Below are 14,660 nucleotides of genomic sequence, written 5' to 3' on the forward strand. Positions count from 1 at the left end.
GAACTAAAGAAATCTCACCCATTCCTTTGCCTGTAGGTGTATTATCCACATCCAAGATAATTTCTTAAAGAGGTTTGTTTAACTTGTTCTTAAGAATATTTGCAAACTGAGTGTTGCATATCCAGTATTATAGAACAACCCTAGGCAAGCAATTCCAGTACCTGACTATGCTTATCGTTAGAAAACTTTTATTGGTATTTTATGAATATCATCTATTGTTGCAATTTGGAGACACATGGGAGGAGTTTTAGATGTCACACTGAAGGAGAGTCAAGAGATGAGGTTGTGCCAGTCTCTTTGTATGGTTCAAATGACAGAGCACAACCCAAACCAAACTGACACAACCAGCCAACCATTTCCCTTCAAAATAAAGTCCCAGGAGAATGCCAGGCTTGAAGGCTGTCCCGAAGGTCAAACTGGTATCTGTAATCACAGTGCCTTTTGTAAGTTATTCATGAGGGAAAAAATTACTTTACACTTATGTGGTAAAACCTTTATCCAGGTTGCAATGGTACACTGAAAAAATCTACCAAGAAATACCATTTGTTCCCACAGATTATACTGGTCTTTATAGTGAATTTTGATGGGAAAAGCATCTCAGTGAATCAGTGGCTTCCTTGCAAAGGTGGCACAAGAAAGTGTGAGAATATTGTGCTACCTACCGACAAGAATCAGTTTCCTTTCTTGCAAAACACAGATAGGAAGGAATGGAGGAAAGGAAAGGAATAACAGCATCTCTTCACAGGAAGAGTGCCAGGACCTAGGCTACACTAAAGGCAAAGAAAAGACTGAAGGAAATGTAGCTTGGCTGAGAGAAGCCTGAATAGTTCTTGTCTGTCCTTTAGTACACTTTAAACACCATGCCACAGCCAAGCTTTACTCACACTGAAGAAACCCTCTTCCCAGATAATCTCCTGTAAAAGCCAAGGCTGGATTTTATTTTGTTGGCAAAATCCTCCTCTTATTCCCTTCTTTCTTCAATTCATATAGCTCAACTACAATGTGTATGGAAAGGGAATGCCTTTAGCCCTGACTTTAAAAGGGAAACACACAAAGAAGGTGCTTTTTCAAAGCAAATGAGGCAGATTTGTGTCAAGTTTGAGGTCCCATTCAGCATCTGGTCTGGTGTGCAATCACTCTCAATCAGTCTTTTAAAAATAATACTTCAACTCCCTACAAAAGAGGGGGGCGATATGTACTTCTGATTTTGCATGTTGTTAGGGAAAAAATACAAGAAGTCAAACTACAGGCTGCATCCACACATTAGGCAGGCACAGAAAGTTCTAGCTGCTTACACAGGCATAAAGCAAATAAATTCATCACAAATACTCTCCATGACATAAAATGAAAAAGGTGTGTTTTCCTTTCAAATCAAGTAAAACAGTGTGGGAATAACATGGGATGGATATCTCTCTCCCAACTTCCCAACTCCTTTCTCCCAGTGTGCTAAACAAGTATTTGTATTGACCACCACCCAGTGCACCTGTGCAAAGCTACAGTACTACGTGAAGGACCTTCAACCCTTAAAGTGCCTTCAGTTAAACCAACAGTTTGTGTCTTCTTCATCTTCAAATCATTAAATAAATGAAATCCATTTCATTCTGTCCTTAATGCTGACAGATAAGCCCACAAGACCTGTAGCTTGGGCAGCTGCATCATGGCCTGCAACACTCCGGCATACACCTCAGTTAAGAAATTATCATCCCTCAAAATATTGATTCAAAATCCCTTTTTCTCAGTTGGGCAGAGGGAAATATAAATAGAGGGCATTTGGAAACTCAGGAATTCTTTAAAAACAAACTTCAGTCAATGGGGTTAATGATAAGGAAATCACTTAGGTCTAAGACCAATCCAGAAGATATTCTTCTCAAAAACAAGACACAGCTGTTGTTTGTTCAAAATAAGAAAGAAAAATTCCACTTCATCTTGAAAAGTTCCTGCTCACCCTTCAAGACTGAAATCTACCGGGTGTAAAGCTAATGCAAAAGTTAGTGTCTTTTGGACAAGATATCAGACAACATCTTGGGTGGACCTCAGTTCCTGGGGAAAGAAAGCTGGGGTTTTGCCCAGACCATATCTTGCTCACTTCTCAGCTATTACTGGGGTGTTGCACAGGTATGGCAGGGAATGGGATTCAACTCCTTCCCTGGAAAAGGAATTAGCCACTGTCTCTGCATTTCAGGACAACCTCCATAAATGAGTAGATCACTTTTTCCACCTCTAGGAAGGACAGTGAGAGGCCTGCAATAGCAAAGACTCTGAGGCACTCATCTAACGTGATACTGGAGCCCAGAAAAGCAACTAGGAAATAAAAATAAATTAGGTGATTGCTGTCCTTTCCTGTTACCTACAGAACACCAGTGGTCAAAGGTGGCACAAACCAGTGAGAGGCAGCTATGAAACTGCTTCCCAGCAGCATCAGTAACAAGGATAAACCCTCTGTCCACAGCGTTCCTTCACTATTGACCTTAATGCAAGTGATCTCAAAAGACAGAGGTGGGAAAGTGAAGGAGGATTAAGGTGGTACTTATTATCCCTGCCATTTCAAACAGTATTTCATTAATGCACAGGAAAGGATTTTAGTAAGAGAAAAGACTACTTAATCCAGTTCAGTATTTAAAGCTGAAAAGGGTAATGATTCAATACTGCATTATTTCTGTCAATAACAGCAGGGAGACAAGGTGTCATCTTGGAAAACTTTTTAACCAACTGCCTGATGCTGACTATAATTTTTAACCAACTGCCTGATGCTGACTATAATTTTCAGTTAATTCAGAGGAGGCTTGAAGAGAACATTCCCAGAGTTAAAATGCTGCAGCAACTGGAGCAATTCAGCATTTCTTTTCAGGAAAGGTATCTCAACAACTATGTTTTCAGGGTGCTGATGAAATGTAACCCTCTCCAAGGAGCAGACAGCAGTCGAGCAGCACATTCATGGATGGCAGTGAAGCAGCTGATGTGTCTCAACTGAGAGGAGCTGCTCTGCTTTGTGAAAGAAGCCAGTGAGATCTTCCATGTACATAAGGAGTGGGGAGCAGCTTTTCTTCCAAAAGATCCCCCGGTAATCATCAATAGTGATACTCAGTGCTGTCTGTCCAGCCTTGGAAGCCTGGACCATGTTAAGCATGGATTAAATCTGTCAGCCACAAGCATGGGGGCCAGCGGCAGTCTTGCTGGAAGGTGGTTATCCAAGCAGGGAATGGTGTGCTTCCCTGAGGTAAGGCATGCAGGAAGGTTACTGCAGCTTAAAAAGGGACTGGCTGTCAGCTAAGCCTGCAACAATGCAAGTCAAAATACATAGGCTCAATAAAAGAGATTTAAGTTCTTAGTGTATGTGCACACAATGACTAAAATAAGGGAGCTCTGATCTTAGTTACATCTCCAAAGTGCTTCCTGAATACCAATGACCAAGGAAAAATTAACTTACTGCCTCAGCTAGTTAACTGAGATAAATCAGGAGAGAGAGCAAGTAGATGTGAACCCTGATTACTCTTATGTGCACTTTGGTAGAGATAAGTGAAGAGAAGCTGAGCTGTGCCTCCATATGGTACTGCCACCCTTAACCTGCTGACCTCATCTTTGGCTGTTTTCTTTGAGGTCAAGGTACTAACATTTATATATGGCTGTGAAGCGTGGCAGGGAGAGAACAGTCCTTGCAATGTTGTGAGGTGCTAATGTGTGCAACCAACCACTTCTCTCAGCAGCAAACTGCGGCACAAGTGCTCAGAGCTGTGACTGACCAACAGAGGAAAAGAACACAAGGAAACCTCCTTGAATTTTTTTCCAATTTTCCCTTCTTCTCTGTTCCTCCCTCTGCCAAGACAAGTCAGATGCCAAAAGCCTTCCATAAGGAGTGGACCCATTAGAAATGTCTCCTATTTAATGTACAGTCTCAACAAGATTAGTCGATGGAAGACTGAATTCACTATGCACAAGGGGTAATTTAAAGGAGCTGCAGATTGACAGACACTGAAGAAGAGGAAAGAAGAGAATGCTTGTCATGTTTTGAATAGACAACCGTGCAACTCCTTTTCATTACTTTTTATTACAGTGATCACAACTTCCTAATGAGTATCAGTTTCTGTCACAAAACTGTAGCACATAATCTCATACAATTTGGCACGATTGACAACACAGCGGCCTCTCTGAGAAGAAAGGCTTTTCAGAGGAGTCAATTATGGGAAAAAAATAACAACCACCCAAATAATCGAAACAGTGGATAATTTGACACTTCATTTTCTACATAAACATATTTTCTTGATAAGTCATTTACTGGTTGCAAAAATTCTAAAAGCAGAATATAAAAGTGAACAACAATCTGCTATGCAATACAGTATGGATGATAAGTGACAAAATACCATATTCAGAAAGAAAAACAACTGCCAAAGGCAGCTGGTAATTTGTGCCTTTGCTTCCAATTGTTCCCAGCCCATTGCTATGGAGCATTCTCTCCCAGGACCCACAGAATTTTGGATATTTCACACAGAGTGCAGAGAACTGTGCAGAAACTGAGGGTGGAACAGTCAGTGGAAGCCTCAAAGGCTGGCAGATCCCCTTAGAGCCAGAGTCTTTTGCGTCCTCTGCTCCACAGAAATCTCAAAGATGCCAGGGAACCAACATGCAGCCTTGTTTATTTAGAAATTACCTACAGGCACCTGATCTGGTCCCTAGTTGCCATGGGGTGAAGGAGCCTGCTCTTACTATCATTGCTATTCAGTCTTCCCCAGAAGAAAGAAAAATGAAAGATGGATTCCTAGGACTCAGTTTTGAAAACTGCTCAGCTATTTTTAGCTTGAACAGTTTCCCACAGTGCTCCTCTCCCAGCACAGAAATTTTAAAAGTGCCCATATTTTCAAAAGGATTTTAACACCCAGCAGCTTTCATTAGGGACTGGACCAGTTGGATGCTCAATGCTTATGGAAACTAAGTACCTAAAAGAGAGCTGCCACATGGAATCATAGACTGTTTTGGGTCGGAAGGGACCTTAAAGACCACCCAGTTCCAACCCCTTTGCCACGGGCAGGGACACCTGCCACCACGTCTCTCAGAGCCCCATCCAGCTTTGCCTTGGAAAATTCCAGGGATGAGGCAGCCACAGCTTCTCTGGGCAACCTCTCCCAGGGCCTCATCACTCTCACAGGGAACAGTTTCTTCCTAATATTCCATCTAAACCTCCTCTCTCTGTCCTGTCTCTTCATGCCCTTGGAGTAAATAGTCTCTATCTTTCTTGTAGGATCCCTTCAGATACTGAAAGGTCTGATCAGATCTTCAGGAGATCTGTTAACAATCAGAAAAGACAAATTTATGTGCATCCACTACCCCAACAACCTTCATTAACCTGTCCATAAAAATCAAATATATTATTCAGTTTTGCTTACAGAAAAAAGAGGAGGGAGGATGAAGAAATAAAAGGCTTTACAAAAATTTGACAATTCTCACATGGTCTATGCAGTTATTAAGCCATAGCAACAACTCTCTGATGTCATCATACCCAAATATGCTTTTGATTAGGACACTGACACTCCAGTCAAAACCAGCACACAGTCTCAACCCATGTGTCAGTGCAGGTGCGTTCAAGCAGGTTTTAAGACAGTATTCACGTCAGCAAAACTCCAAATATTCTTGGCTTTGGGGATTTTAGTGAGATTTACACTATTGCTCCACCAAAAGCTTCCCAAAGAAAGCTTTGGTGCCATCTTAAAGCACATAACACCTCCAGTCCTCGGGCACCCTCCGTCAGGGAACCACGTGTGCAGCAAAGACCAAATACCAAGGGCAAGATTAAGAATCCAATGGCAGCTTTAGCTCTATATTTCTTTGCTGATTTGGCTACATTGCTTCATGCAATTTAATTTTTCTGCATGAAAAGTTACAGCCATTTTAAGGACATATAATAACAACACTTCACTACCTAAAGGAATACATTTTATTTCAAACTCTTTAGAGCTGTACATTATTTGCCAGAAGCATTAAAGCCTTACAGCTCTGCTTGTGAAAGAGGTATTAATTTTTACAGGTTTTCTACAGAATTTGTTCATAAAGACTTCAGAGCCGACCATAAACAGGCCAAGAATCACACTTTATGTCTTTATTAAACCATTTTTCATTGCTCAATAACTAGCTGACCTCAGGTAAGGCTTACAGAAAACCTAATGCCTGGCATTAAGGACACATGGTGAGGTATCACTTCCATATTTTATAGGCCTCAGAAGGAATGAGGCAAAACAAAGGAAAAAACTTACAATGTGCCATGGGTGTACATTTGCTCCCCAGCCCCTGAGTGAATCTGGCCACTCCAGCCTCCACCACAACATAGCCATAAGCCTTCCTTTTTTATCTACAAACTCTCAGCTGCCCAGCCATGGCGAAACTCTACCAAACTTCACCTCCTCCTGACATTCTGCAGGTTCTGGGCTTTTTTCCTATTCCCAAAACCACTGAGCTTGTCAACTATGGCTTTCATGCCACAGACATTAGTCCAAGAAAAAAAAATACATCAACATGCTGGCCTTGAGGGTAAAAAGCACCATGGGAATCAAGCCTCCTATCTGAGTTACATCTGTAAGACAGATATTGATTCCTAGAAGAGCAATGGTCTCTGGAATCCCATTAATGCATGGGTCTTATAATGAGGGAAAGAGTAAGGAGGAAAGAGAAATGGTTCATGCCACAGAATTAAGCTCTCAGTCTGACCTCCCCTTTGGTCTGGCAATACTCTGCACTGAACAGCAGTTTCTTCTCTGTAGCTATCTGTGACTAACACAGTTAACTCTCCTTTTTCTTCTTAGAACCTCTCTTTTCTTGCAAACTGCTGGTATAAATTATTACTCCAGTCTGCCAGGCAGCCACTGCCTCATTAGCCCTGCTAATCAAAGTATGCCTCAAAGATGATACTGCAAATTGTTAACTAGACAAAAATGCAGGTAACAGATGCAGATGTAGGGCTGAGAAACAGTAGAGTAATTTTGAATAGTCTTGGATGAAATCTGGTCCTTGGACACAGAGGACCCATAGGGACCACAGAAAAGGCAGGTGCAGCCTTGTTGTCAACCCTCAGTGGCCTCACTGGTGCTTCCAGACACTGTGTACCTCTACTTGCAGCCAAAAGGGCTGGAAGAAAATGAGACCTAACTGGAGCTGGAGCTGAGGAGGCTCCTGGGCTGTGTAACAGCAACAGAAGTCTGGACAAGAGTCCCCTGACACACAGAATCACAAGCATTCCTCTGCAGAGGGAGGCAGCAGATCTCACCAGTGCTGAAGACTCCAGGAGAAGGCAAGGCCCCCCTGTCCTGCCCCCTGGCAGGATGGAATCTTGTGTCCCTTCCATCTGCAGGAGGAACACACCACCCAGATACAGACCCAGGCAGCTGGGATATGTGGCCACCAGACTGAAACAAGTAAAAAGAGCCATTCTCTTAGGCAGTTGTGGGCAACACATTTAACACGAGAACCACAGAGGTGGGAGCAATTTAAGCTTATTACAGGCAGTTTTTAAAATTTATTTTTCAAAAAGACTGAGCAAAGTAAACCAAAAGACTCCCACTGATATCAGTGTACACTGGCTCAGGAAAATTGTTGAGCTCCTGAGGGACAGATACACTCTGCAGATAACCCAGATTTGTACCACTGAGGGCTTTTTCAGCTGGTGCCCAGGACTGTGAACATATCCAAGACATATGCAGCTCAAATTCAGGGATGTATTTCCTGGCATGTCATTATTCTCATTCCCAAACAACAGTAACTAAACAGCACTGAGCTGCATGGCAAATGTGTGGCTTACCTGCTGCTACTACCACGTTGCTTCTTCTTTCGGACCTGACATATGCTGTAGTTGCATGGTTTGACTAAAATCAGCTATTTGAAAGAGCAAATAGCACCTAGAGAAAGATGTGCGTTTTAATTCACAGAGAATAAATTAGCAGTATTGGACAAGACAGATTGGCTCCTTACTCTGGAATGATACGGCAGGGTGCACTTACTAGGAAAGCAATGACTTTACCTTTTAATTAAAACTGCAAGAGATTATAATGTTCTTGAAAGGTGCCAAAATGACAGCAGTACTAAATGAAATCCTCATTTTCTCCTTAAGAAAAAAAACCCCACCTCTTTAGGATAGAGGTAGTATATTTTCTATACCCCATATATTTTTTGGAATCTAAAAGGGGAAAAAAAAAAGAAACAGAAAACAGCTTCAAATATGCACAAAAAATTTCAAAGTTAAGACACACTGACTGAAACAAAAAAAGAAGTTGGTTACAAGATTTTCAAGTCAGTTCATTTTTAGGGTGCAATCTAGATAAGAAGCATTTCCAAAAATATACATCCTAACTTTTTACAGGATCTTGTCTCATAAATGTTTCTTAGCCAGCTTTCTTCAATCTGTCTTCATCAAATAAGGTCACCCATGAAACTACATGTACATTAAATTTAATTCTGCTTCAAGTAACTGACAGTGGCATTAAATTTAAGTTTTTTAAAGGAAGTAACAAACATTTACAATAATGTGAGGATCAACAGGACAAGGGAAAATGGCTTCACACTGACAAGAGTAGGTTTTGGCTGGATATAAGGAAGAAATTGTTCCCTGTGAGGGTGGGGAGGCCCTCGCACAGATTGTCCAGAGCAGCTGTGGCTGCCCCATCCCTGGCAGTGTCCAAGGCCAGGCTGCATGGGGCTCTGAGCAACCTGGGATAGTGAAAGGTGACCCTGCCCATAGCAGGGAGTTTGAATGAGATGATCATCAAGGTCCCTTCCAACTCAAGGCATGCTATGATTCTGTGGTTTTAGAATCTTTGCCAAACCAAGACAGAGAAACCCACAGAAAACATCAAGGACTACCTCAGCCACCAAGGTGGCTCCAAATTGAAGCAAAGGAGGGAAAAGGACTTTTTAATGTAAAAGGTTAATTAAGTCTTCATGTAACTTCCACTAAGCCTAAAAATACATTCCATTTTGCAGATTTGCCTCAACAGTTCAACACTTGTCATATATAATTCTTCACTTAACAAGTAGTTTTACTGAAGTAAGTGGGTGTACTTAAGAAATAAATATTAAACAGGGAAGAAGACTCAAGTCTGCTGGTTGAAAATTTGGTTCTTTCAGTTCTGAGGTGCACACCTCCAGGAAAGCCGTCCACAATCAAGACTCACCACATTCTCCCACCCATCATTAATATATTTCCCAAAATCCTGACTACAGTTTTCACAATGTGGACTGGTCAAACCAGTTAGGAATCCAGCTCACCAGTTCCCAACAACTTCACATTACCAGAATCAGGTGTTGGAAACTTTTGTTGCTACTGACCTGGAAAAAGTAAATGGAAAAACAGCATAACCTACCTGTCCCCAGATTTGTTCAGCACTGATTTCCCATAGAAATTAATACGTTTTAAGAAAACTAAAATACAAAACCTATCATGTAAAATACATAGATCCTGACCAAAATTCTCAACTTCTGAGAGATGCTACCTTCTATCTACTACAGCTGTAGAATAGAAATTACATGACTTATCCATTTGGACAAACCCCTTTTCAAGTAATTTTTCTTAAAACCTGAAAATAACTGTGATTCTGAATTGGCATAACTATTGACAAAGTCTTGTTAAATATAGATTCACTATCAATCTATGCACATTTACACTTAAATAGTGATGAAAATTAAAATATACAGAACCTAAGCTGGTATTCAGTAGCACTTTTTCTGCAAAAGATTTACAGGATCACGCCCCTAATGCTTGATAAAACTTAAACATATTTGTTTATACCAATAAACTGTCAATCTCAGGCATCATGACTGGCTTTCAGTGTTTGTCAAAACTGGAGTTATGAGCCACACTTCAAAGCCCTAAGCTCAAGGAATGAAATACATGTTCTTACTGAATTGAAGCTTATGCCTAGACATTTGTGATCCCTGACTGGAAGCTTTAAAAAAACCACTCAACCAATAAACAAACATAAAAACCCAAACAAAGCCCCACAACTTCTATAAACCCCCAAATTTAAACTTCCATACATTCATAGTATAGACACAAAAATCACAACAGAAACAATCATATCTTTTTGTTTGTTGGTTTAAAGAACATGAAAGTAATGATTTTTGCAACTCGGAAGCTATTTTTTCTTTAGAAAGGAGCTATGTTAACCTGCACATCCCTAGAGTAATAATGTGTTGGAGGGACACCTACCTGCAATATTCTGCAAAGGTTTGGTATGACTGTTATAAGAATTGGACCTGCCAGAGAGGATACTGCAGTCTGGAGAGATGTGGGAGAATGGAATCTGACCTCCTCTAAATGCAAGAACTCACCCTCACACCTCCCTGACTGGAGAGAGAGGTCCCACCACCCTGAAAGAGGGCAGGGAATAATCCATCTGTCTGTGTTTTATGGAAGTTATGAATAAGAAAACACTTGCTGGAAAAAATCAACAGACCGTTCTGATTTTAGAAATTGCCATCACATTTTCCAAAATCTAAGAAAGCTAACTGAGGTAATTCCTACTTTCACCCTTTTTAGTAGCCTAAGAAACCAGTATCATAAATTAAAAGAGACAATAAAAAGCCAGGACAGGTAACTAATAAACCAACATGTTCTGAGCAACACAGTTTTATGAGAGGATATCTGTGTAAAAAAGGGAAGGGAACCCTTTCATGTACAATCCCATAATTACTATTAAATGGAAAACCAATGTATACCTACAGCTTTGCATGGTGAACAATCCTTACTCTCAGAGGGAGGGGAGATCTAGAAAAAAATCCTTAGACCAATTTCTGTGCTTGCCTGTTCATTTCTCAGGATCCCTAGTGCATCCTGGACAAGACAGATCCAAACTCCACAGGACCCAGGGAACACCTGTGCTTCTGGACTCACCCTTGGGATCATCTGCAGTCCAACACAAGCAGAGGCTCAGAAGTTCCAGCCCAGCACCACCCCTCAGTGGTGCAATGTGCAACTAAAGCAATGCTGGTTGATTCTTGAGTGTTTCTCCTTGATGAAAAGCACTCCCTGTTTGACTTGAGTTGGGATTTTCAGACATGAAATATGTTCGTTGAACATGAAGCTCTATGAGCTGGGTGCTCAAAGATAGTGAAATGGAGTTATTAAACTGCTTCAACTTTATCCTTGTGACACATGCATCTTTATAGCTCACGGGTAGGTAAGTTTGCACCTTCAGGGAAAGCAGGAGGAAAGGCAAGATGCTTGGACACAGCAGTTAAACATTCAGGATCATGCTGTCTCAAGTGCAAAGCGAATGCACACGTTATGTAGTTTATAGTTTCTCAATCAGAAAAGACAAGGGAGGTTGAAGAAAAGATCTGACCACCCAAAGGCATCCTTTTCATTTACAAAGACTGTAGAAGGCCTCTCCAGGAAGCCTTACAGCTATTTCTACATAAAAACACAGTGTCTCACCACAGCAAAGTTTCAATGCCTGTTTTTAAGTCTAGACAGTACAGCCAATATCTCCAGACTCCCGTAAGATTGCAGACAGGACTGACAACAGTCTGCACCAGCAAATTCCCTCTCCAAAGCTTTCTAGACACAGAGTTAGCAGGAAAAGGGGGAAAACCCCCACCAAACAAACCAACCCAGAGGTAATTAATGAGAGAACATCCATGGATAGTCACATCCTGACCTGAACTGGTCAGTGTTTGAAAGGTAAATATCAATGGAGACAGCTATAGCAGGAAAGAAATTTAAATAATCTGTACAAAGGCTAAAGGTAATAATTTTAAAAAATCACACCTTTGTTCTGTGCCCTTTTTGCTGAAAGAACATGAGACAAAACCAGAACAAAAAGTTCCCAACAAGTCTCCAGTACGTGACTGAGTATTACTAAAAAGGCTACTGAGCTTTCATTTGCAGGGTGGTGCCATTTGCAACATTCCTTCACTCATTTCAAAGCAAATTCATTGATTTGTGTGGAATTGCTAAGGAAATTCATATAACTGAGAGCAGGTCTGTTTGCACTTATTGGGTGGTTCCTTCTTCTCTTACATAGCTTGAAAGGAAACCCTTCCGCAGAAATAAAAGGGAATTAAGGACAAAACATGATTTTATGGGTAATGAATGTAAGTAAAAAAAACACTAAACAAGATGCATAATCAGGACTAAAGGCTTGGGCAGAGTGAGAACTAAGCAGAAGAACCACATCTGCATGTCCCATGTTGCAAATATGCCAAGATTGTGTCTGGAGTCAAACTGCGTCCAGGGCCATTTAAGAAGAGAGTCTGCAATGCAGTCTTTCAGGGACAAAAAAGGAAAACATAATTCCAAGTGTCTGGGCATAGAGTCTTTTCTCTAGTGCTGAGGAGGGACTGCAGCCAGCTACAGCATGACTTGGTGCGCACTGCATTGCAGGAATGACTTCCAGAGGGTGTCAGTAAAGTCTGCTGGCAGTGGTGGAGAGAAGATCAAGAGAACCAAGCATATGACTTCTTGGTTCAGAGATGACAAGGACAGTCTACACCTCTCCAGAGTGTGTGAACCTCAAAGAGTTGTGAAGAACAGCACACTCCTGCAGGGCATCTGTGGGAGTGACTGAGCAAAATGATGATTAGAAAAACTCAAGGCTGGGAAAAGGCCTCCCAGAGAAAACACCAAATAATTGTTTCCAACAAGACAGCTCATCCATTTTGGTGCTGTGAGCCAGCTGGCTGCCAACACCAGCTACATATTAAAAGAGAATTTCCCATCAGTCTTCTGGACCCTCAGCCCCCACCACTGTCACGCCTCTCTTCCACTCACACAGGCAAACTAAACTGCTACGTTTCAGCACCTTTCTGGCATGCTCATTCTTCAACCCAGTTTTAAACCATGGTAGCAAAGGCAGTGGGACATACAGAATAGTCCTAGGGTTGTCAGAGAGGCATTGTGGTCTGGGTTCAAAAAAGCATATTCTAAGCTGACAAACACAGGCAGAGGATGGCCTCCTCTGGACTACCTTTGGGTACTTCTGCCATTGTGGGACCAGAACATCTCATTCTCCCTTTCACTGAAGTGCTAAGAAGATTAACAATCAGCTCTGCTACAGATGAGCCACCATAATCCCTGTGCCCAGGCAAACGCTGCTTGAACTCCTTCAGGATGCTCAGAGCAAGGGGCATTGAGGATTAGAACCAAATCTGAAAGCTCCAAATAAGCAAAGGAGCAGCAACACCAATGCAGTACCCACAAATCATGAAGGATGCAGCTCTGTTCAAAAAGGCTCCTTTTTAGCTGATCATCTTAATGCCCCCTGCAATGCATTCCTGTAGGTGGGCTGATGTGGGAATACAGAACCTTGAAAGAGTAATGAGATTTTCCATAAATTATTTCCAACTTAAAAAGCTAATTACCCACTGGAATAACAGTCTGTGCTGCTCATCTCACCTCCATCCTGAAACTTGCTCAGCCTTTCAAAGTACGACGATATGGGAACTTGAACAATATCCAGAATTGCCAGCAGCGTCCGGGTCAGCCTGAGGAGCTCACTAAAACTATAAAAGCCAAAGTATATGAGGTTTCGAGCCAGATGTACCACCTATGAGAAAAAGAAAATAAAATGAAGGAAGTACTGTCAACCTTTGTGGTTTTCAATTGCATTTCACACAGCAGCTTCCACAGAGATTCATATCTTGAGTGCAAACTAGCACAAGTCTTGCACTGATTTTTGGACTAAGGCCAGTAACATTAAATGTTTGTCAGGATTAGACAAAGCAATTGATCAGTCAGGTTACAGCAGACAGCAAAACCAAGGTGAGATTTAGAAAGGCTTGAGAAGGTAAAATTATATCTGTGAAAATATATAAGATAAGAAGAAAGACTCTGGGAAATTATTTAAAGAGGCAGCAGCTTTGGGGAAGATGTATGTCAGCAGAAGAGTAAGATGATAGGTTTGCACAGAGGTGATTTCAGGTGACCAGAGGCAAAAGCAACAAAGAGAAGTAGGCTGGAGGAAGAACTATAAATGCTGTAAGCATTTCCCCTTTATTCTTTTCTATGTGAACCTAGAAAATCTAGGCCTATCTAAAGTTTCTGTCAGGAATTTCAAACAATGTTTAAACCACAGGATTAGGTTATCCAGAGTGTTTCATTGAGGGTAATACCCTATACAGAAAACAGCTGTTACTTATACTGAAGAATTCCTACAAATTATTTCACTAATGTAGAAAGAGCAGGAATACTCACCATTCACTCCCCAGAAATCCCCTCTCCCTCCACTGAAATGCAACCACCCCAGAAGAAGGAAGGAAAGGTTGGAAAAACACAGCAGACAAGAATATTATTTTCTGCAGTACCAGTCAGCACCAAGAACAATGGAATTAGGAACAGGTGCTTCTTTAGGCTATTTTACACCAACATTTATTTTGCAACTGGCTTTATCTTGAAAGAAGCAACGTCATCTTATCTGAAATGAGGAATATTGTAAGTAGGATGCAGATAGCTGAGAAGTACCTCAAATGTAAGTTTGTTTTTCTCTTTGTCTCCAAATGGAAAGGGCTGATTCACAACTTCTTTCAAGTACTCTTCTACAAATTCCATTGTTAGTGCAAACTTTGTCTTCATTTCATTCCTTGAAGAGTCAGTGAAGGAATCATACCTATACAAGGCACAGAAAGAAGGAAAATTAAATACCTCTAATCAAGATCAGCTGTCACCAAAGAAAAAACAAACCAGTCAT

The 14,660-nt window shown here is 41.2% G+C and overlaps 1 protein-coding gene across 6 annotated transcripts in view; it reads right to left on the minus strand.

Moving 5' to 3' along the window:
* Positions 1-14,660, minus strand: part of ITPR2 (inositol 1,4,5-trisphosphate receptor type 2) — a 242,085-nt gene that overhangs the window by 151,095 nt on the left and 76,330 nt on the right. For all 6 annotated transcript variants that reach the window (XM_059846045.1, XM_059846044.1, XM_059846043.1 and 3 more), the window contains 2 exons: positions 14,435-14,579; positions 13,370-13,520 (listed from right to left, as the gene is read on the minus strand). In XM_059846045.1, the coding sequence (XP_059702028.1) occupies positions 13,370-13,520; positions 14,435-14,579 (296 nt within the window). The remainder of the gene's footprint in view (positions 1-13,369; positions 13,521-14,434; positions 14,580-14,660) is intronic.

This window comes from Haemorhous mexicanus, chromosome 5, assembly GCF_027477595.1.
Source record: "Haemorhous mexicanus isolate bHaeMex1 chromosome 5, bHaeMex1.pri, whole genome shotgun sequence".
Taxonomy (NCBI): Eukaryota; Metazoa; Chordata; class Aves; order Passeriformes; family Fringillidae; genus Haemorhous; species Haemorhous mexicanus.